Source organism: Chelonoidis abingdonii, chromosome 10 (assembly GCF_003597395.2).
Source record: "Chelonoidis abingdonii isolate Lonesome George chromosome 10, CheloAbing_2.0, whole genome shotgun sequence".
Lineage (NCBI taxonomy): Eukaryota > Metazoa > Chordata > Testudines > Testudinidae > Chelonoidis > Chelonoidis abingdonii.
Genome location: NC_133778.1, coordinates 68,776,401 through 68,800,751, shown reverse-complemented (window position 1 = coordinate 68,800,751; position 24,351 = coordinate 68,776,401). Strand labels below are relative to the sequence as shown.

Sequence of the window (24,351 nt, the reverse complement as noted above, 5' to 3'; positions counted from 1 at the left end):
AAAGGAACTATACCAAAGTTATTTGTCCCACACTTTCAAGAGCGTCCATTTAATTTTGGATTCTTCAATTTTTGAATGCCCTATTGATACCTAGATACTGATGCCAGCGGTATTCAGCGCACACAACACTGGTTGCTCCAAGGTGAGGATCAAAAAACAAAGGCACTGAAAACAAGTGACCTCTTGAGAAATCTTTTTTGCTTTTTGCAAACTCGTTAGTTCAGTGAGTGCTCCCAAACAATTTAGTGGTGGCTTTCAAAGGCTTCCAAGCTTTTAGAACTCATGTGTTCTCTTACTCAGAGTGAAGTGTGAGGCAAATGTAAACTGACATTTGTAATGCTACAGAGACTCAAATGGAATGCGCAGAAGAAGTGAGAAATCCTATTTCTGACTCTAAATTTACTACATAGTTTTGTGTACCCAAGAAGTACACTGCATTTAAAGGGGAAAAAAAAAATCTCTGCAGAGTTGGCTTCTTGCACTGATCAGGGAATCCAAGAATTTTGGACAAACCTCCACTTATGTAACTTTTTTAATCGTACGTGTCGCTTTAGTGACAGTACAATAGGTTTTTACAAACCTTTTGAGAAGTTGCAGAATAAATCCCTTTATAGCTTTTCTTTTAAGCAAAGTGTGTAATTTTAAAATATAAGATGGGTGTCTGGTTTTAAACAGCATAACACGTATTTTAAGTACCTAGTTTTCTTCTAAAGAGATTCTACCAGTTATGGCATGTAACTTGTGCTTGTCCTGAAAAACAAACACATACTACTTATTGTTGTTCAGCTGGGTCATTAGTTAATCACTGTTCTTTCATGCTGCAGGGCTTCATGAAGAGAATAGAAGAAAAAGGGGTTACTGAAGATATGAAAGGGAAAGACAAGATTGTATTTGGCAATATCCACCAGATTTATGACTGGCACAAGGAGTAAGTTGTACTTTTAAGTATCTTTGACAATGTACCTCAGCAAAGGAGAGCGAATTGGAAACCTGGCTCTACTACCAAATTTACTTTGAATGGACTTTGTGCAAGTCATTGATGTCCAAACTTGCAAGCTTTGGGCTCCAAATAAAAACGACATGATTTTCAGAGGTACCCTCCATTCGCCTGGACTTCAGCAGGCACTAGCACTTCAGAAAACAGCTTTTTTTTTTCTTTTTTTTTTGGTAGGGTCTAAAATGTGGTCTTAATCCTGATGCTTGAGATTCCTGAAGTTGACACTTTTGGTGTCATTGGATGCTAGGTCTATAGAATAAAAATGGGTTCAATTTTCACTCCAAGAATCTGACTGGGCTTAATTTAGAGTTTTTTGATACTTGGATTTGTGGGTGCTCAATACCTCTGAAAATAAGCTCATGTGACATGTCCCAATAACACAAGATTCAGACTGGAATGGTAGAAACAGGCTAAACTGGATATGGAAGGAATGGTGCATGTACTTGAAAAGGGAAAACAGTAGGTGAAAAGCTGCATTAGTCCATGTTTTCTCGTCAAATGTAGAAGCTGGGTCAAACACAAAGTTTTGGAATTCCTCAAGGTGGTGGTACATTGCTGGACGCTAGCCCCAGAAATCTGCCTAAGAGAATCTACTTCTGGGACTTGAAATCAGCATTTATTTACAATGTAACAAAGTGAACAACATCTTGCTTTTAACCTTGAACGCGCTATTGCCACTGTCTTTTTAATCATACAAGAACAATAGTTTCATTGACTCTGACTCTGAAGTGCATTTCAACCCTGGCATTCATAAACATTTTTCAGCAGCTACATCTTGCTGCTGCAGAGCTTGCCTAAAATAAACTATCTTAATTACACGTTGCAGGGTGCCTGATTAGACTATTGAATTAAGACATTTATTCCTCGAGCGTTATCCAGACTTTCTAAATAAGGTCAGATTTCCTCTAGATCTTCTTCTCTATTAATGAAACTCCCAAAGAGAAGCAAATGGACTTAGATTTGTGTTAGTGATTTCTTATCTATAGTTCTATTGACTTTTTTGTAATGGAATTCTTAAAATGCATATCCCTGACCCGTGGGACTGGCACAAGATAGAGTTAATGCTATCTGCATCTTTTAACACCTGCACTCTTTCTGTAGCATTGGATAAAGTATGGATAAACTCAAGTAAAATCAAAGTATAAATGGTTATAGGTCTCTTCGGCTATAGACCTGCATCTGGCTGAGTTTGTGCAGTGTCCTTGCTCCTCACCAGTTCTACTGTTATTACTATCAATATTTTTATTACCATAGACCCTGGGAACCCTAGTCACAGGCCAGGACTGCATTGTTTTAGGCCTTCTCTTCGTGCTGCTGCTTTTGCTGTTTAACCACTTACACAATATCTAGTGGTGGTGATTCTCCTCTAGTTGAGGGCAGTGAAAGGGAGGTTGATGATCAAACTCCTGAGCTTTTTTACTTTTTAAAAACACCATTAGTTGGAACTTGGACCTCCAAGACTTACCAGGTACCTCATCAAAATGTTTCGTTTCATGCACGGCTCGCTGAAGTGAATCTTCCTTTGCAGGCCCTGGACCTTGCCAGGACCTGTTCACTCCAGACAATGCTTCTCCCCATGCCAGGCATCTATGGTTAAGAGCCATGAACGCATTCAAGCTGGAAATTGCTCAGCATAAGAGAGCTCCTGGGAAAGGAGGTTCTACCTCCTTTGAAGGCAGTTAAAAACTATAAAGGTCTCTAGAAACATAAAGCACCTAAACAAAGCTCATTTTTAGGCATCTAAATAAAATTCCTTTGAAGGGATTCAAGCTAGAAGTTTCCAAAGGGGTGGGGTCAATGTAAATATTGGTTTGTCATATACTTACACACTGATAACTAACTACAGCTAGTCAAAAGTTTGTGGTCAAAATGTTTAGTGACTAAAAATAGCCTTAGATAAAATGAAGGTTTTCTACAGAAGTTTTCAGTGTGGCCAAAACTTTTTTTTCATGGGTCTTACCCAACTGAACATTTTTATTTCAATTTTCAGTTTTCAGAAGATGTTTTTGATAAATGGATTGGGGGGGGGGATGGAATTAACTCCAAACTTCTGCAGAATGTCTCTTGGCATTTTTCAACCAGCTGTAATGAAAACCACAGAAGAGAGTAAAAGTGAACACTTCAAAATCCAAGAACTGATTTCCCTTAAATTTCTGTCTTCCTCTCCCACCATCACCACACCATCCCAACAATGTTTTCATGGCTGCATGTTGCACCTAAAGGAAAAAGCCAAATTCCCCCCTCTTGTTCAGTTATTGTGGAATTCGCTAGCTGTGATTGGATAATATGGGGGGGAAGGTGCAGCGCCGGTAGGAAGGGGAAACTATTTTGAATTGCTTATCTTCTCTTTACTTTCAGTTTTTTCCTGGCTGAACTGGAAAAATGTCTCCAGGAACATGACCGTTTAGCACAGCTTTTTATCAAACATGTGAGTGTTTCTACGTTCTGATTTTCACTAACATTTTTTCTCAGAAAAAGTCTTTCTTCTAAATTCAGTTTGACCATATTGATTTGCTATGCTCATGTATTAACATTTTTAATCCAGATCTAGAATAAGGCTGACATTTTTGTTTCCTCAGCTACTGAGTGGCTGGGTATCCCTAAATCATAAAACCAGAGGCACTGTGTGCCCCTCCCCTTCTCTCAATTTGCTACTTGGATTGGAGGGACTAAGCATGTATATAGCTCAGATACTCTGCTTACTTTCTCCAGATTGAGGGGAAGAGCTCTGTGAAGCTTGTCCCTTCCACCAACAGAAGCTGGTCCAATAAAAGAGATGCATCACCTTTCTTGTGTCTTGTATCTTGGCACTAACAACCTGAACATGTATATGTGACATTAAGATTTGAAAGCAGTTTGCTTATTTCCTGGCTAGGAGTCTCTAGTTTTTTAAAAGCACAAAATGGGAGGGATTAAAACTTAGCACATCTTGATGTACTCATTTTTTTTTTATTTTTTTTTTTTGCTGAAGTGCAGAGAGCAAAAACACACTTTTCAGGAATATTTCTCATTTGGTTATCGACATTGCATTTTTTCCTGCAAGGAAAACTTTGTATCGTGCGATACTGAAATAACATTGGCACATGGCATGCAGTGTTCTCTGAAGATCATGTGTTTTAAGAATAGTTTTCTTCATTGAATTTACAATTTATCATTGGTTGCCATAATGTTTAAAACAGGGTTAGGCAAACTTTTTGGCCTGAGGGCCTCATCTGGGAATAAAAATTGTAAGGCGGGCCATGAATGCTCATAAAATTGGAGTTGGGGTGTGGGAGGGGGTGAGGGCTCTGGCTGGGGCCAGAAATGAGTTCAAGGGGTGGGGAATGGGGTGCTGGTGGGGGTGAAGGCTCCAGATGGGGGTGTAGGCTCTGGGGTGGGTCTGAGGATGAGCGGGTTTGGAGGAGGGATGTAGGAGGGTGCTCTGGGCTGGGACTGAGGGGTTCGGAGGGTGGGAGGGGAATCAGGGTTGGGGCAGGGGGTTGGGGCATGGGGAGAGGCTCAGGGGCACAGGCAGCACTTACCTCAAAGTGTTCCTAGAAGCAGCGGCATGTCGTGTGTTTTTTTGTTTGTTTTTTTGTTTTTTTTTTTGGCTCCTACACAGAGGCACAGCCAAGCAGCTCTGCATGCTGCCCTTGTCCCAGGCACCACCTCCTGCAGCTCCTATTGGCTGCAGTTCCTGGCCAGTGGGAGCTGCAGGGGGTAGCGTGCAGAGCAGATTCCCCTTGGCTCTCCTTATGTGAAGGAGCCAGAGGAGGGCCATGCTGCTGCTTGCAGGAACCAGGTGGAGCGGCCCCCAATGCTGCTCCCCAGCTGGAGCACTGGAGCAGGGCAAGCACCAGATCCTGCACCCCAGCAGGAGCTCGAGGGCTGGATTAAAAGGGCTGGCAGGCTGGATGTGGCCTGCAGGCTGAAGTTTTCCCACCCCTGGCTTAAATAATAAGTGCATGTTGCTTTTAACTTAAAGTATGTTGTGCAACTTCTTGGTGTTAAGTTACTTTTAAAAGAAGTAAAAACACTGGACCATACCCTTGGCTAGCATAAATCTTCTGTAGAGCTATGCTGAATTACATGCAGTGAGGGTCTGGCCCCTTGTTTAAAGCTTCCATCTGTCAAACATATGTGCACTTGACTCCAACTGTTAAACTCAATGGGACCACTTGCCAAAGTAAAGCTGCTCGAGTGCCTGAGTGTTTAGAGGATCAGGGCTGCATTGTGTAAATATTATATAATGGGGAAGGAATATTGCCTTGTTTGCTTTTCATCAACGAGAGACTCGAGGTCAGCTAGAACAGACCTGATTCCATTGCTTTGCACCTTTGAGTAAATGAGTATGATCAAACAGAGCAGTTTTAGCATCTTTCTGCCAGTCCAATCATTTAATAAAAATATAGTAGCTAATATTTTACTAGACTCCTGTGCATCTTGCCTTCACAGGAGAGGAGATTACACATGTATGTGGTGTACTGTCAAAACAAACCGCGATCAGAATACATAGTAGCTGAATATGATGCATACTTTGAGGTAAGCTTGGCCACATTCACTGGATACTATTGCTGCCTAAACCTGTGCTTTGAGGTTAAAGGAGAATTATCCAAAAACCTTTTGGGTTTTGGCTCTGTTCGGCTAAAGTAAAGGATTTTGTGATAACGATTTATTCTTGTATACAAGTATATTCTGTTTACAGTATCTCTTTCCAGCAACTCCTTTAATAGAAGAATGGGAATTGGAGATAAATATTCCTTTTCAATTAATGGCTAGGCTATTGCATTCCAAAATTCATTTTCCTCTCGCACTCTCTGAAATGGCCTTTGCCACCTGTGATCTTTGCAGAGAATAGTCAGGACTTTGGGTGAGGTATATTTTGTTGTGGTGTTCAGGGGGTTTATTCTGCTGGGTGATTTACAATTAATAATTTCACCCTCTCCCCAGACTTTTATGTTCACTCCAGAAAGTTTTTGGGGCTATCCACACTTTATAATGCAAGACTTGAGTAACAAGGGGAAGGCCCTTATTTCATTAAAGGGTATGTCACTGCAACCTTTCATGCTCTTCAGGATTTCTTCATGGCCATCACCTAACTATAATGGGAAGAGCATTCTCCAGATATCTAATTCCTGCTCTATCAGCTCAAATTGAAAATGAATCCCAAATCTTTAGATTAGCTTCCAAGTATTTTGCCCAGTACGTGCCAAAAAGGGACACTTATAGATTTTGAAATCCTTTTGAATTTCTAAAATGTCCTCTTGCTCTGGCAGAAAATTACTCTTTAATCTTATTTTTATTTTGTGAGTGTCACTTACCATGTCCTGTTTCCTGTCTTTGCAAATAGAATAGCTATAAATGTCTTCATGTGGCTTATTGTAACTATTTCTTAATATTGTGGTGATGATATTACTTTTTAGGAGGTACAACAAGAAATAAACCAACGGTTAACCCTCAGTGACTTTTTAATCAAACCTATTCAAAGAATAACCAAGTACCAGCTTCTACTCAAGGTGAGTGTAAAGATGCAATTTAGGTTAAGCTGTGGATCATCTTCATCTTGCATTGGACTTTGACTTGCATCAATCGGAATTTCATTGTAACTTATGAGGTTTGTCTTAAAATTTGATATTTAAAATTATCTTATGGGGTATGTTGTGACTAACCATCTCTTTAACTCAAGTGAAAAGTTGATGGAAGAGAAGTTCCATTATACATTAGCTCCTACAATATTTGTTTGTCTGTAGATAGACATCCAGCCAGCAGAGGAGCCCCAGTTAAGACATCTCTGAGAACAGAGTTTGGTAGCTGATGATGTCTAATGTTTTATGTATGTCGGTCTCCGTTCTTTTGAGACACTTCAGTTGCTTTACCAAATCTTGCTAGAATAATCAAAGATTTAGAGATTTTTCTGCATGAGTTGCATTGAAATTAGAGCTGATCAAAGCTTTTGAGATTTCTCATTTTAAAAAAAGGCTTAATTGAAAATGAGGGGCTATTTTTTTAATCAAATCTCATTTTGATTTTTGTTTGGGGGGGAAAATGAACAACCAGAGGGGAAGCTAAACTTTTTTTAACTTTTCATTTCATGATTGTTGGAAAAAGCCCACTGCTAACTTTTTTTTTTTTTTTTCCACCCGTAGAAAATAAAATTAGCCAAAGGTGGAAAACAGTCACTGAAGAAAATAGTTCATTTTCCCCTTACACATATACTTTCTTAACTTATATCCCACAGGAAAATTTGAAAATTTTCTGACAAATTTTTTCCCAAAGACATGCCCACCAGAAACATTCCTGTTTTCTGGCCAGCTCTAAATGGAATAAACAGATTGGTACTGAATGAAGGCAAATGCTTTTAACAGATGTGTACTGAGCTTCTGTATGTTCATATACTGTACCCTAGAATGAAAAATGGATAGATCCAAATTTTCAGTGTCTACTTTGGGAGTCCAACTTAGACACACAACATGATTTTTCAAGGATTCTGTGCACCCGCAACTCTAGCTGTTCATGTCTTAAAATCTAACCCGAGGTGTCTAATTTTAGTTGCCCAGCGTGAATCACTTCTGAAACTTAGCCCATAAACAAAAACCACCAGTATAGATTAAGCCACTTAGCATATCAAACTGACTGCCATCAGCCCATGCTTTGGTAACTGTACTAGTTGCAAAAAAGTAATTGCATTTGTCTATAAGACTTCAAAAGGGAAAAAAGGGCATCTTCAAGTGTGTGGTCTTGTGACTTAAGAGGGGACTGAGTCAGCATTCCCAAACTCTCTCTCATTTTAGTTCTGTCCTGCGTTTGTGAATTTCAGCAAGTCATTCAACCTTTTTGTGCTTGTTTTCCCCACCTATAAAATGCGTAGGATATTTTCCCTACCTCACAAGCATGTTTTGAAAACTACTTCATTTTTATTAAGTTTTTGTCAGAGATTCTCAAAGGGCTATCTAAGTGCATCTTTGATTTTCTGTGGAGTTACATCCTGCTGCTCGTTGGTGGATATATTTTTTTTTTTAAACTGGATAATGGGTATCTTTCCTGAAACATCTTGAGAACTGTCTTGCTTTCTTTAGGATTTCCTGAGATACAGTGAGAAAGCTGGGCTGGAATGTTCCGATATAGAGGTATACTTTCATATCCTAGACTCTCTGTTGCTTTATCTGGCTATTGCTGAATAATTCAGTGGAATTTTGGAGAGAGAAAGCAAATCACCAGTAGAATATTGGAGCAAAGAAACAATTACTTATTTCATGTTTCATTTAAGTTAGTTTATTTTCTCTTCTAGTTTAAGCTACATGTAGTTGGGGCCTGTGCCTGCATGCCAGACCTCCCATTTTCATTAGTGAAACACCAAGATTAGAGGTGGGCAAAGGTTTTGGCCCAAGGGCCACATCTGGGTGGAGAAATTGTATGCAGGGTGCGGTGTGCAGGAAGGGGCTCAGGGCAAAGGGTTGGGGTGCAGGAGGGGGTGCAGAGTGCAGGCCCTGGGCCAGTGCCACTTACCTCGAGTGGCTCCAGGGTGGCAACGGCTCACAGTGGAGCTAAGGCAGGGTCCTTGCCTGCCCTGGCCCTGTGCTGCTCCTGAAAGTAGCCAGCATGTCTCGCAGTGTCTCTTCGGGGTGAGGTGGAGCAGGCAACTCTGCTGTGTGCTGCCCTTGCCTGTGGGTACCACCCCCAAAGCTCCCAATGGCTGCAGTTCCCTGTTCCTGGCCATTGGGAGCTGCAGGGGGTAGTGCCTGCAGGCGATGGCAATGCACAGAGCCCGCCTTCCGCCCCCCCCGGGGCCTCAGGAACGTGGTTCTGGCTGCTTCCGGGAACGGCGTGGGGCCAGGGCAGGCAGGAAGCCTGTCTTAGCCCCACTGGGCCATGAGGTTGGCAATCCCATGGGCTGGATTGAAAGCCCTGACAGGGTGGATCCGGCCCACAGGCTGTAATTTGCCCTCCCCTGACCTAGATACATCAGAATCATGCCTTTATAACTTCTAAAAACAAGCATGCCTCATTCATTTTTCATTCGATTGATTGGTGGCACCTGCGTGTTTTTAATTTTTCCTTAAAGTGCTCCGGCCTTCTCATAATTAATGTATTGTTTGTATTTAACAGAAAGCAGTTGAATTAATGTGCCTTGTACCAAAACGTTGCAATGATATGATGAACCTGGGCCGTCTTCAGGGCTTTGAGGTATGCATTTGTCATGCATCTGTCTTTAAGCAGTTAGCTTAAATAGCAGTGCTCAAGGGGCTACAAGCATCTTTTTTTCAATAACTATCTCCAAAGATTGTCCTTCAGCCTCTTTAGCCAGTATTCTGCTCTCTTAACTGTGAGCTGTATTCCTCTGGGATTCAGGGGGAGGGATGGGATGGGACAAATGTATACTTGCAGTTCTAAAAATGGAACGATCCTGTACAGGTATCAATCTAATGCCTGTTACTGCTTCTCAGAGCTTGAATTGCAGACTTATTTGTTCTGCCAGAAGGAGTGGCCTAACAGTCAGACGACTCTGCTGCTTAGCATGGTAACTCAAAACCTTGAGTGAGGTAGCTAGACATGAGGGTGTGAGCACCTGTGCAGTTTCAGAGAGGGTTCTTAAACGATGTACCAAGTTGACCGATTCAATGCAGGAATTGACTATCCTGGTAAAATGCCTAAACTCCAACATTTAGGCCAAGCATGTCTTAAATAGTAGCTCAAAAATTATAATGGGAATATAGTTGGAAACAGGTATAAAAACATTCCACTGGAGATGTGGCATTTTCTGTCTTAGAAACACAGTTGGTGGCGATGAGAGTAAAGAACAGCTGTGTTAGCACTCTGAGTGAACTCTTGTCAAGGAAGGCAAAGATTTTTTAGTCTCAAGTCCAGAGGAATTCTGCCCTTCTGAGAATTCAGGGCTCCTTGGAAACCCCAGAACATATGAACACCAGCAGATCAGCCCTTGGGCTGTGTGATTTTTTTGTTTGTTTGTTTTTTGTTCTTACCTATATACATGTTTAAGTTGGCAATTTCTTTATTTTTCAGGGCAAGCTGACTGCTCAAGGAAAGCTGCTGCAGCAGGATACATTCTATGTAACTGAGCAGGATTCTGGAGGGCTGTCTCGGCCTAAGGAGCGCAGGGTCTTCCTCTTTGAGCAAATAGTCATCTTTAGTGAACTTCTTCGGAAAGGCTCTTTAACACCAGGCTACATGTTTAAGAGAAGTATAAAGGTAAGAAATGGGAAAGTCTTATTTGGTAAGCATTTGCTACTTAACCATGACTTTTCTATGCTCTGGACTGACTTTTAGGCATACCAGTCCTCAAGTGCCATATATAGACCTTAGTCTGCAGTGTTCCCACTAATTTTCAGTAATATGGACCAAGGATAGTGTAAGGACAACACTTGTAAATCTGCCCCTGCACAATTCAGTAGCTGACTTCACAAGATACACAGCAAAGGGCAGGTCTGAACAGTTAACATCTGTTGCCTGGAGCTTTGCATGAGTAAGAGTTGGGTCTACTGAAGAGCTAAGGGTAGCAGCAGAAGGGGCTTCCTAATTTTCTCGCCACTAGGAGTGGAGGAGGGGAAACTGAACCAAAATGATCTTGGACCCAATTCAGAACTTAAGCACATGCTTAACTCTAATAGGGATGCTTTCCTGAATCCGGGGGGGCCTTAATCTTCAGTCTTTGCTATTACTTTATTGGCCTACTTAGTGTTGCAAGAGAGACTATTCAAGGTGGAAATATTTGTAAGAACACAAAAACCAAAAATTAACTGTAAATCTCAAGAACAGCTGTAAATCCTGGTGTCTTTAAATCCATTTAATTTTAAAATCACTTCCTACCTTCCCCCTTTCAGTGGGGAGTAAAAGAGGGGGGAGGAAGACATCAAGTGACAAGAACTAACCCTAATTTTTAATCTAGAGGCCAGGGAAGTTTTCTTTTCAATAGGTGATTCTAGAAAGTGTGAAAATGTAGGTTCCCTGGAAAGAGCAATTCTTGCATTGTATGTTGAAGATAAATATCTGCCAATGCCAAAAGAAGCAAATTTGGTCTAGGGCTATCTGATAGCTTTCAGTTAAACTGCACTTCAGGGCATGCCTTTGGTACACTGTTAGCTTGAGCTATAACTCTATTTTTGCCCCAACCCAACTACTGTTCATGCACAGGTCTCTAATTTGAGTTAAGTGGTGCTTTAAGCTTCTACTAGCCAGCCCATCAGGTGAGTAAATTGAAGCTTGAGTCTGATTTGATCACCACTCTTGCAGATTGACTGGCAGCTGGCAGCACTGCCTAGACTCTACCTGGGCTTCTCCTGTCCACCTAGGTAACCCACCTCCCCAAGAAGCAGTAGCTGAGTCAACAGAAAATTCTTCCGTCAACCAAATGCTGTTTGCGCTGGGGATTAGGTGGACATAGCTCCATCTCTCAGTGGTGTGGATTTTTCACACCCCTGATGTGTAGCTATTCAATGTAAATTCCCAGTGTGGAGCAGCCCTCACTTGAGCTAGCCTAGATCCAGCAGCATAGATTCAAGCTAACTGTTGCAGTGAAGACATGCCCTTAGAATGATGTTCTTCTGCTTTCTTTGGTGGTGGTTTTCTTTTAAACTGAGTTAATTTGCAGAATTTCTTCCCCCATTCACTTTATAGGCAGTTCTTTTGTATTCAGGGAACTGAAAATTAGATGACATCACTTTGAGCTGTTCACACATGTTGTACATGGATGCTCAAGACCTCTGAGATGCATATTGGGAATACATTACCTAGATCAGGGGTAAGCAACCTATGGCACACGTGCCGAAGGCGGCTTTTGAGCTGATTTTCAGTGGCACTCACATAGCCTGGGTCCTGGCAAGCAGTCTAGGGGGCTCTGTATTTTAATTTAATTTTAAATGAAGCTTCTTAAACAATTTAAAAACCTTATTTACTTAACTATTGTGTGTATAGTTATATATTATAGACTTATAGAAAGAGACTTGCTAAAAACATTAAATTGTATTACTGGCACGCGAAACCTTAAATTAGAGTGAATGAATGAAGTCTCTCCACACCACTTCTGAAAGGTTGCTGACCCCTGACCTAGATGGTGCACCATCCATCCCCTCTTGCCTTCATTTTGTGGGATATAGAGTAAAACAGCAGTATGCCTGCTTGCAAGAATGGCTAAAGCTGACAGATCAGAAGTGTGGGTTTTTTAATTATTCATGCATGTTCACATCATATTTCACAGACACTTGAAATGTTTAACAGGCCCAGAGGCACCCTGGATTAAGGACGCAATCCTGCAAACACTTACTTGCGTACTTATCTGTAAACACGCAAGTAATCACGGTGAAGTCAAAGATAGGCTATGATCCTGCAAATACTTTGTGCCTAATGGAGTCATTGCACAGCAAGTGACTTAGGTGGTAGAATAATCAGAGAGGAAAAATATCACTGGATCATCAGTGGAGAATTATTCCTTTTAGTAGATCTGAGTCACTTAAAATTGGACTGTGTACAAATGGCTGAGTTCCCATTACTCCCCTCAAGGGAGAGAAATTTAATGTAAACATTGCTGTCAACTCTTGTATTAGAGGGATGGTAGGGTTTTTGGGAGGCAGGAGGGTTTCAACTCTTAAGAGGAATTTTTATTAATATCACTTTCAGGTTATGCTTAATTTTGACCCATCAGCCACCATCACATTACCTTTTCAAAGGAAGTTGAACTCAAGACCAGGGGTAGGCAACCTATGGCACATTGAGCTGATTTTCAGTGGCACTCACACTCCCTGGGTCCTGGCCACCAGTCTAGGGGGCTCTGCATTTTAATTTAATTTTAAATGAAGCGTCTTAAAAATTTTAATAACCTTTACATACAACAATAGTTTAGTTTTCTATTATAGACTTCTAGAAAGAGACCTTCTAAAAACGTTACAATGTATTACCCGCATGCAAAACCTTAAATTAGAGCAAATAAATGAAGACTCGGCACAGCACTTCTGAAAGGTTGCTGACCCCTGCTCAAGACCATGCAGATGGATGTTGAGAGATCTGGGATAGCTATTGAGGCATGAGACTTAAACCTGAAAAATCTGTCTGTAGGATGCCTAGACCTTCGTTAAACATTGTCTGTCTGGAACTTCAAGCACATTGGAATTTGATTCTCCTGATTGTAATCAAATGATGGTTTTAAGTTAGTACTAATTTCCTGAACATAAATTATCATTTTATCTTTGAATGCTGCTGAGTCTTCTACAATGTAACCCATGCTTCATTGGGTTTCTTGCAGATGAACTATCTAATCCTTGAAGAAATAGTGGATGATGATCCCTGTAAATTTGCTCTTATGAGTCGGGAAACTTCAGAACGAGTCATTTTACAGGCTGCCAATCCTGAAATTCAACAAGCTTGGATACAGGACATCAGTCAGGTTCTGGACACACAGAGAGACTTCCTAAATGGTATGTAGTCTCTCTCTCTGTACAGTGTCTTCTGCACTAACAGAATCTACAATGTTCAAATGTTGTTGTCTTCTGCTGAAAAATGCTAATCACTTTCATGTTCATAAGGAAATATCTCAAACAGAAAGGTTAATCCAGGCTGCCCATCTTTAAGTAGTTGTTGGCACAAAGCCAGGCCACGTCCCCTGAGCGTCTCGCACAGAGGAATCCTTGATATATTGATCTTTCCTTTTTCTTGCAGAGGAAAGGCTCATGTGCTTGTGTAGTACCACCCCATGCAATGATCTCTCTACCTAGTTCAGGGGCTGCATTATGATAGCGAGAACATAGGTGACCAGTGTAGAGGCATGAGAGAGAGCATATAATGCCACCGTAATCCTTAGACCTTTTAAATTGTCCAGAAAAGTTTTTATACAGCTCCATGCTGTGTTAACGGTTCCATGGAATTCTTGGTTGGCCCAGGAACAACAGTGGCTAGTGGGGTCTGACTCTGGCAGCACTTGTGACTTCCTGCTAAAGTATATGGTTGGTACAGTGTGTTAGCCAGGTTAAGAGGCAGGTTTTATCCCAGGGAGCCAAATATGTCCCAGCAGCATGCTGCTGGGGGGATGTATCTGTGGTGAAAGCCTCACAAAACTTCCTTGCTTTTTCAAGGTCATGTTTCCCGATTCCTGTTAACTGCACTCAACATTGTAAATTATAGTAGCACTCAGAGGCCATAATCAGAATCCACTCACTCCAGAATGGTAGCCGGGCCTTCAGCTTGCACCCCTAATATGGAGAGGCTGTCAGGCTCTGAAACAAGAGCTTAGAATAGTGTCAACTCAAAACGTGTTTTGTAAAAACCAAAATTTGCCCCAGAAATCTGAATATCCTAAACATTTGATGCTGTGCTCCTGGGAAAGTGCAGAGCATTGCATGCATCTGACATTCGGGATGCCTGAACGGTTTGGTTAGCTGAATTGTCTAATCTCTACTTTTTTTTATATGGATCTGGTTCCCCTTTTGGACTGCAGCCACTCCAAAGGTCAGCTTACCATCAATTCAGTCAAACTAATGCAGAGAGCAGCTGCAGAACTGGGCTCGCTCTCAAATGTAAAGGGTGCAGAGGAAAGGAAGATATTAGACTTATTTTGGAATAAAATTTTTCCCTAGTTATTGAATCCTTTCTCTCTCGCCCCCCCCCCCCTTATTTTTAGTAAAAATGCTGGACTCCATGTCTGTCCCCTGTGAGGTTTTTCATCTCCTCAGTGTTAGGAGGGATGCTTCTGTTGTGATTTCTTGATTGGATTAATTTGATCTGTGACACTTTGTCCTGCATTTTCCCATTGCTGAATTAGTCTCTCCACATTCCATTTTAGTTTAGTCTGACCAATGTACAGAGTACTGATTCTCTATCAATAATCTGTCCAGAGACATTGTGTGTCATGCAGCTTCAAACACCAAATCCATACTTAAGGATTTCTAGTCTTTGATCCTGGTGACTCTTCCTCTCTTCCAAATAATGGCAATAAGTGTAGAAAGATTTGCAAGTTCAGTCTGCCCCTAAACTTTGACCAGCTCACAGTGATACCTTGTGCCTAATAATACCAGGTGGGGCTCTAGATACAAGCTGTGTCACAGGACCTCTTACCATCTCCTGTAGGCTGATCAACTCTTCAAGTGGAAAAGACCCTAATTTGGGGGAGAGGAGTGATGAAGTCAGAAGAGAAAGGTGCCCTCTTTCATTCCCCTTCTCCCTTCAGAATGATAAACTGGGATACTTTACAGTAAGAGAGGCTGAGAAAACTGCAACCTCTTTACATGTCTCCAGTTCCATTTCTCCCCCTCCAAACTACCTCTAACCTGACGGGTTCCCCACCTGCACCTTCATTTATCATTGACTCCTATCCTCAAACCTGCCAAGCCAACCTTTCTCCCTTACCACCTTAGAAAACCCCATTCTCCTCTGCTCCACACCAGCTCAAATATACACCCCTATTTCCTGCCTTTTCCTTTTGAATCTCTCCACAGCCAAACACTTTCTCCTGCTCCCAGACTCACTATTATGGGTTTGCAAAACCCTGACTTAGCTTATGGGCATGCCACAAGCTGTCTTATAACCTTGGTACGAGGCATCTTCTAGAGACGAATGACCAACTGAGGTTAACATTCTGATGTCATCAACACCAATTGCCTAGTAGTTGATAGCTTCCAGGAACTGCCCTACACCAAAGTAGTTATGCCTCATATACAAATCCTGCACTTTGGCAAGGGATGAGACTAGATGACCCTTGCAGCCACTTCTAATTCTGTGGTTCTGCAGAAAGATGTAAGCAGGTCCAGAGTAAACTACATTTGATGATAATGTGGTAGCCACCGTTTCTTGTCTATACAAGTGGGTTATGTGAGTAGGTGGTTTTCTGAGTATAATGGAGGCCAGTAACTCTTTTTTAGCAGCCTGGGTGTCAAGACTTGAATAAATGCACACCACATACTTAGGTTTTGTCATTTGTACCTAAAAGGGAACATTGAATCATTCTGATATGTGCTGCTTGAAATAAAATGTGAATGTGTTTATTTCTGTTGAAGTGCTAAGTTTTTTTTTCAGCATGCTGTAGCATTAGACAAGCAACTCCATCATAGCAGTAAGAGTCGTCTTGTGTTGAACCATTATATACTGTACTGTGAGGTGGTCTAAATGTAAATGTGCCCTTCCACATGTGATGCAGTTGAGTATCCCTTGGGTTTACTTTGAAAGCAATATCCGTTTATTGAAATGACCTCCTGCAAGTCATGTACTGCATGTCAGGTTACACTGTGTCACAAGCACCGATGCATCTAATTCTCTTCCTCTCCTGCAGCACTACAGTCGCCCATAGAGTATCAACGCAAAGAGAGTACCTCTGCTGTAATGAGGCCACAAGCTAGTAGGGTGTCTCAGCCCAACAGCAGACCATATTCTTCTGTTCCAGTAGGGTCTGAGAAGCCTTCAAAGGCTACAAGCCGTAACCCATCTCTGCCACCCCTGAAGATATCTACCTCCAATGGCAGTGCAGGGTATGAACATCACCAGCCTGGGGACAAATACGAACAAAGCAAGGTACTTTATTTCTGCTCACCACTATACCCAAGCCTATCTTTCTTTGTATCATGGAGTATCCATGAAATTATGGACTACTCAGGTCTGTAGAAACCAGCTCACCAAACCAGTGGCACAACAGAATAGGTGGCTTAAAGATCAAAGATGCGTAGAACTTACAAACTGTAAGTAAACGTAAGATTCATGAAAAGTGGGGTGTTCACAACCCGGGTGACTGAATTTCCCTGTTTACAGCACAGGAAGCTGCCACAAAATGTTCCACCTCAATCTTACAACAATATGCCCAGCACCCTGACTTGGAGATCAGCTCTGTGCTTGTCCTCTCTGAGGCTAACAAATGCAAGTTGTGCAGATAGGGTTTTCTCTCTGATGTTTACTATTGTAAACAGAGCTGAGACCATGAACTCAGTTCACGTAGGCCACCAAATCACCACTGGTTCAAATGCAGCCTTGACAGGGAGCAAAAGCTGTTGATGCAAGTCCAATTACTGTGTGATGCGTACCTCCCATTGTGAAATGGCTCTTGAGTGTTTAATTTCATATTCAGATATCGGCTTTCACTGTTTTTTTTTTCCCCCCACATCCTGGTATAGAATTTTTTTGCTACAATAAAATGCAAATCAATCTTTTTTTAGCACTCCTAGAACAAAATTCCCATTGAACCAAATGTGAATTATGATATGAAACAGGACTCTGGCTTTAATTCTCAGGGTATTTGGATTATTAGATCACTTCAAACTCTGAATCATAAATTTACATCAGAAGAAAAATCTACAATTATTTAAGGATTTTAACACCACCACCACGACCCTTTCTTCACTAGTCTGAAAACTATCCTGGATGCTCCTAAAAGAGGTGACTCTCGCCTATTCCCCAGCAACACACACTTTCTAACAATTTCTGTTGTCCCCTTCACAGAGTGACTTGGGAGGGTGCAATGGGACCTCTTCCATGGTGGTAATCAAAGATTACAATGCACTGAAGGAGAATGAGATCTGCGTGAATCAGGGCGAGGTGGTTCAGATCCTTGCCATCAACCAGCAAAATATGTTCCTGGTGTACCAGCCTGCGAACGACCACTCCCCGGCCGCTGAAGGATGGATTCCAGGCAATATCTTGGCTCCCCTCACTAAATCCACTACAGATAATAGCGACGGAAGCATCAAGTAAGTGCCATGTTGGCTTCCCTGGGAGCAGTGTGTGGATTTTTGAGGAAAAAAACAAAACAAAAAAAAATGGTAGGGAATTCCTGCTGATTTTTTTTATCTACAGTGCCATTGGAACAAACTTTGAATGCTCAATCCACAGCATGGGGCATCCATTTTGGATAGTTCGGGTTTTGGTTATTTCTGTTTGTGGTTTTTTGTTTATACTTTGTAAAGAATTTAAAACCATAGACAGTTTTAAAGGCATGTTTTACTTTGATCCATTTTACACCAACATGGACCTGATTGGACTGGACTTATATTTATGTTGTATTAAGTTACTAATATATATATATATATAGGTTATAACAGCTTCTAGCAAAAAATCAGGCCTTGTGTTGGACTGAGGCCTGCTTCTCAAGGAGGAGAGATTTTGTTGTCTATGGCAATTTCTTTGTACAGCTTGTATCTTTTATTTTGACATTTTTCTGTTCACAGTAACTTTTTTGTAAAATATTTTTTGTTGGCAAGACCCACTTCTAAGTACATTCCTGTATAAAGTATTTTGCACTATTTAAAGAAACCCATATTGATGAAGTCAGGTTGTGCAATATAATAGATAGTCGCAATGTTCATCATTGTACCTGTAATGTAACTAATAATTTTAAATGTACTATTTTAAATATGTAAAATAAATTTTCACCATGAGCATGTTTTATTGAGGTTAAAAAGGACTAGTTTGACCCTTTTGTTTTCTTTTTGTTATAATGTTTTGTTGCTTATTTAACAAATGTGTGGATATTTTTTCTGATTTTTGAGAAATTTGTCCATCTGAAATGACTAAATGCAAGAAAGTGGTTTTTTGGTATTAAATACAGAAGGTGCAACCCTGTTCAGTAATACCTGTTTTCTTTTAATATCTAAAATTGATTAGCATGAAGGATTCTAAATCTTCTCACCTGAGTGCCTCAAAATGTAGATTTGAAGTGGGGGTGAAGCCTTTTTTTAAAAAAAAATTCTGCTCAAGTGTTAGTTGTCACATGATATTGGGTTTACCTGTATTGTTCTACAGGATCAATGCTCCTGGTCAAAACGTGTATGAAATGTATACTAAAGCTACAGAATTATTTAGCATCTCTCTGGTAGTTAGAGACTTGATGGCATTCTTCTCTAGCACTTGTGTGGAATTGGGTGCTGTTCTGTTTGTCGACAGCTTTAGATTTCCCAATAAGTAATGTCAAATCGAAGATTCCTATGCAGTCGTACTCTGCAATGAGAACTAAACCAAAACTATTGTAATGAATGAAGCACACATTGCACTCCTTTTTTTTTTTTTTTCTTCTCCCTTTTTGAGATTTACATCTCACAAATATTCTCTTCATACTCTGGAAAAAATAGTTGCTTGCCTGAATACTCTCTAATGTATGTCCTATAAAACAAAAACAATGCCCAAGTGTGGGGGTGGTCTACAGCTCTATCATGTTACTATGGAGTATGGTTTAAAAGTGGGGTGGAATGACTTAGTCTGTCTATAAACCATGCTAAAGCAGTAACGGTACAGTGTTCACACCCTACTCTGTTTTGATCTGGTGATAGTTCAGCCAGTTGGCGGTAAGGAGGAAGAAACCTATCAACCCACCACTGACTAATCCTTATCTTTAAAGAAAACTTAAACTTGAATTCTGGTGAGAGTTCTGCAGTGTTAGCTCTCCACTGCTTTGCATATCCAATTTGAATCTCCCCTAGAGGTACCAAAATATCACAAGCAAGAATATTGTCATAAGATTTTCAGCCAAATTTTACAAATGTGAGCAATTTATGTAATGCTGCTCTTTTCTGGTGCCCAGTGTGAATGCCCATAACTAGTTCTCAAAGACACAGTGCACGTGACATTGTTTGTGTTGCTGTAGTGTGGACACTCTCTCTAAAACTGGTTGTGAATACAGTTTCAGTCAACATAAACCAGTTTAGTCTTGTGCTGGTATGTACAGCTGTTAGAAGGTCTATAGTTTTAATCTTGACATGACCTACTGTACCATTCTAATCTGATGCCAAAGCATAATGAACGCAAACACTTTAGAATTGGAATACAGAATGTCTGTTTCTGGAGTTTAAGATCCTAACATGTCATATTTGATTGGCATCACAGGTCATCGTTGGATTACATGCAACTTTCTTTATAAAACGTCAAGGTACTGTAGATGTGACATGAGCCAAATTTGGCTTCAAACATGCAAATCAAATTTGCATGGCTTAAAGGTGGGCAGATTTAGCATAATGCTTCTGACCTGGGTCCCAGCTCATTCCACTGCTGTTCTTGAGAACTTGCTGCTTTAGGTGAATATTTAAAAAAAAAAAAAAAAAAAAAAAGACCCTGCAAATGGTAAACTTTCTGCTTTGAAAGTAAATTAAATCTATATTTTAAACTGATTTTTTTCCCTTAATTTGATGTCTGTCCTGATCTGTGATTTTTCTTTTGTCTCCATAGCATTTTTCTTATAAAGTGTGACATGACCTTTTTTCCAAGGCTAAGGTCATGGGGACAGTAAATAGGGGTTGGACATGGAAATCACTAATTCCGTGCTCTGTTTAGTCAACAAATATAGATTTGATTAATGTCAGACAATTGGATTGACAAAATGCAACCATGTTCAACTAACAGAAAATTCTCGGCCCCAAGAAATATAGCAAAGCTTGTAGTTCTGGGAAACAACTTCTTCTCTTGGAAATCTAATGACCTTGTTACTACTTGGTTTTTTAGCTTTTCATGTTCTTCACAACACTCAAGGATCCACCTTGAACTTCTGAACTCTTGTACCTGCTGTATCAAATCAGTCCATTAAGACCCATTCCCATCACATTTGCATCAGTTTCACTGCTTGAATTGACAAGATTTAAATTGAATTGACATTTTTAGCGCTTGCATTTGTCGCAAACGTTTCTTGCTGAAGTCTGATGACAGATTATCTGAAGTTGAGACAGGCCAGTTCCCTATTTATCTGGAGAACTGGCTTTCTACTAAATGTATTAACAGCGAATATGGCACATCATCTGCTGGTAGAACTATTGACGTTTTGTTTTCAAATAAAGGTTATTGCTGAAACTGAAATAGATGCATTCCTGGTGGCTTTCACTTTTTAGGGAATTGCAGTACTTGCAAATGTGGCTGCTGGTCCCCTTTCCACATCCTTCCTTCCCTGCCATGATCTGCCGTTTGATTGGTGCATTTTTTGGTACAACAGGAAGTCATGTTCATGGCATACCCTGCGCATGAGAAAGCGGGCGGAAAAGGAGAGCAGTGGCAAAAATGAATCCAATGGGCCACCTAAATCCAAGGATATTCTGGGCAACAAAGTCTCTGTTAAAGTGAGTAAGGCCATCCAAAGCTGTGGGCCACTCTCCTGCTTCCCATCCTCCTCACCCCCTCTGCCATCCTCTCTCAGGAGAGGTGGGGGGTGACGTTTTGATTTTTATTTATGTATAATTTTTTGGTAGTTCCCATGCTAACAGGATTTTGCATGCAAAATAAAATGTAGCCTTTGTGTTGGTGGGTTTTTTGTTTTGCCTTTGTTTTTGTTTTTCCTGCCATTCAAACTGCAAGTAAGTATTTCTCATTTATATAAAATATTGATAAGAGTAAATATATATGCACAATGGATGAAATGCAAAATGTTGGCAGGAGTGATGTTTTGTTTGGTTTTTTGCTCCCTTTACCCTGGCTAAACTTGGAGCTCTATCATACCAGATAGTGAGGCAACAGCCTGTGTGAAAGCTACTGAGTGACATCCTGGCACCACTCAAGTCAAGTTTTGCCACTTATCCATTAGGGCCAGGATTTCATCTTCTGTCTTAAGCTAATGGGGTTTTCAACTTTGGGGTCACAGCCAAGTGTTTGGGGGAGGTGTCCTCAACCACTCCCTTTTCCCATATTAAGAGGGCGGACCAGCCTAGATCCTGGTGTGTATGGGGGTGAGGAATGGTAAGAGAATGTATTTTAGTATGGGAAAGAGATGAAAAACTGTGGCTTAAGATGCATCTTCTACTATGGTTGCATGACTTATATTTTCCAAATCAGAGCACAAATCACTGTAAAAGATGATAAAGGAGCCTCCTCAGCACCTATATGGGGCTTGTTTCTCCTAACAAGGGCAAGCAAATTCTCATAGTAAAATGTTATGCAACAAACAAAACCCAGGTTTACGCAGAGATAAAATGGCTACAGAAGATGTAAGGTAGCAAAGAATCCAGATCCAGAGAAGTAGCTGGTTTAACTTGGCAGACAAACTCTTCATTCTGTTGCTTCCTTTGCTATTTTTTTATTACCTAACCTACTGTCACAAGGTGGTTACCTCTGTTTGCAAAAGCATGTTGCTGCCTATGCTGACTTTTTCTGTCTTAAAAGCATTTCCTTTGCCAGTACACATTTCCATGCTGCTCACAAGTCTGCTGCTGCTCACCCAGCCTGACCGATCTCTGGTCTAACCTTTCACTTCTTTCTTCCTCTTCATGCTGCCAAACAAGGAGACCAACAGCTCGGAGGAATCAGAGTGTGATGACCTTGACCCCAATACTAGCATGGAGGTAGAGACAACCATTGTGATATACGTACCATTCTTTTAAAATTTGGGTTTTTTCTAAATGCTTGGATCTGTACAGTACATAGATATACACTGAATTTAAGTGTAACTTACACAAACTGCTAGCTCTGTTTCATTGAGCTCCTACTTGGAGTTTGGGCAAGTGTTGGGAGGTGTTAAACCATGTGAGACTGCTGGCCTGAAGGCTTATTTGGCTTCTCTTGAAGATGCCTCTGATTTAGATTTCCTCAAGTGAGACCTCTCTAACTGAAAGGGTCAGACACAATTGTCAATAAGTGCTGCTCTGCTATTTCAATTTTATATTACTCATATGGTGGCTTTTAGGTTGAACTGCTCTAGCTAGGCTAGTGTTAGAAACCACTATGGCCAATGCTATTGTACTGACAGACTAGATTGATACTCAAGTGCTGGAGCAACATTAAAAGTCAAGATTAAATTTGGTCTTCCATGCAACGGTAGCTTCCTGTTTAAAAGCCTACTTGCTGCAAGAAAGTCTAAATGGTGCACTGCAGTTAGACGACAGTGCTACGACTAACTGCGCTAAACTGGCCTTTATTTCAGGGAAGGCTTAGGTTGATAAGTAGACCTCATTTGATGTCTTTACCCTAGTTTTATTCCAATGTAACTCCATTAACTTGAGTGGCGATAACCCTGATGCACACCCATGCTCCTCCCTAGATCACTGTTCCAACAAGTAAAGTGAAGACCTCAAATAAGGGAAATCAAAGTCTCAGATCTTCAGCTCCCAAGCCTCTTCCCTTTGAGTTTAGCCACACTACAGTTAGACCTCAGGAGCTCAGACTGCAGGCCTGTTGACCTCCATAGTCTGTTATCTGAGCTGGCCTGCTCCCCTTTTGACCACCTCCTCCAAGCCAGGCACACTTTGCAGGTGTGGTATCGTGGGACTGCCTGGGCCCAGAGCAGCTGCTTAACCCCTTCCTTACTGTTTCAGGGTTTTTATGTCCTGTCACATACCTTCCCCCATCAAAACAGCGTCCAGGGTACTGTCATCAACAAATGGTTCTCTGCCCTCTTCAGGGGGAAGGGGAGAATCTGCATTTTGCTGGCCTGTTCCACCGTCGGTGGAATATCTCAAAGTTGTATGGTCGTAGCACTCTTGGAGGATTAGTGTCTTTCATGGAGCTTGATCAGTCACTTAAATAAATGTTCCCTTAGACACTATTTTTGGAGGCAGCCATAGCCCACTTCACAGCCAAGCCTCCTTCCAATGACTGAGTAAATTTTTTTCCTGGGGGAACCTCTTTTGACTTTTATGCAGAGGACTGGGCATTCTTCTCTGCCTAACTGCTCAGACTCCTCCTTCTGAAGCATCTGCTGGCATGATGAAGGGTTTTGAAAAATCTAGGTTAAGGAGTACCATTCTTAGTAGAGGTGATCTGTTGCATCACTGACTTCTGACTAGATAATCTTTTGAGAACTGTCCTTGATAAGGTCCATGAATGGGGGCTGCAATCAGGGTGAATTGTTGAACAAATTGCTTATAATATCCTGCCAATCCCAAGTGACCCTGCCAGCAGGTAAGGGATCTTCAGGGACAACTACTGCAGTGGTGGGGTGCAAAATAAACTTTGTTAAGAAAATGCAAAAACAGGGCAAATTCAATAGTGAGGGGTATGGGGTTTGTTAAGGTAGACAATTGGGGAGGGGTTTCTTTTAGTAAATAGTATGGGGGTTTCAATAGTGGGGTACAATACAGTTGGTAACCAATTAGCTTAGCTATCTGTTACATTTATATTTCAATGTAACAATTTCTGTATGTAAAGAGGTGTTCATAGCGCATTATACCAACTAACAGTTATCGGGAAAAAATAGTGCTTAACATAACCAACAACTCTAGTAAAATGTTCCACAGTGGTATAAATGTACAGACATGTAGGTGTGTTAGAAGAGAAAAAAGAGTAACCAATGGGGTTTATGCAGACTTCAGTAAATACAATTGAGCGTTTGGGGGCAGTAGGCAGCGGGTGAAACACATGGGGAAGGGGTTAAAAAGAGAGAGATAGAGAGAGGCAGATGATAGGAATGAGGTGGGGATCGGGGAAGAGGAGCATACGAGGCAGGCGCTGCAAGAGGAGATTACAACCCAGGGAGCCACAGAGAGCCC

General features: G+C 41.1%; 1 protein-coding gene across 10 annotated transcripts in view; it reads left to right on the top strand.

The window, feature by feature from the left end:
* KALRN (kalirin RhoGEF kinase) overlaps positions 1-24,351 on the top strand; it is an 833,042-nt gene that overhangs the window by 767,085 nt on the left and 41,606 nt on the right. For 4 of the 10 annotated variants that reach the window (XM_075070289.1, XM_075070290.1, XM_075070288.1 and 1 more), the window contains 12 exons: positions 825-928; positions 3,356-3,425; positions 5,432-5,518; positions 6,400-6,492; positions 8,053-8,103; positions 9,083-9,160; positions 9,998-10,183; positions 13,230-13,401; positions 16,245-16,483; positions 17,402-17,649; positions 20,871-20,994; positions 22,150-22,209. In XM_075070289.1, coding sequence (XP_074926390.1) covers positions 825-928; positions 3,356-3,425; positions 5,432-5,518; positions 6,400-6,492; positions 8,053-8,103; positions 9,083-9,160; positions 9,998-10,183; positions 13,230-13,401; positions 16,245-16,483; positions 17,402-17,649; positions 20,871-20,994; positions 22,150-22,209 — 1,512 coding nt within the window. Of the gene's footprint in view, positions 1-824; positions 929-3,355; positions 3,426-5,431; positions 5,519-6,399; positions 6,493-8,052; positions 8,104-9,082; positions 9,161-9,997; positions 10,184-13,229; positions 13,402-16,244; positions 16,484-17,401; positions 18,521-20,870; positions 20,995-22,149; positions 22,210-24,351 lie in introns of those variants that run through there. The other 6 variants (XM_075070293.1, XM_032777211.2, XM_032777214.2 and 3 more) reach the window with 3 other exon arrangements.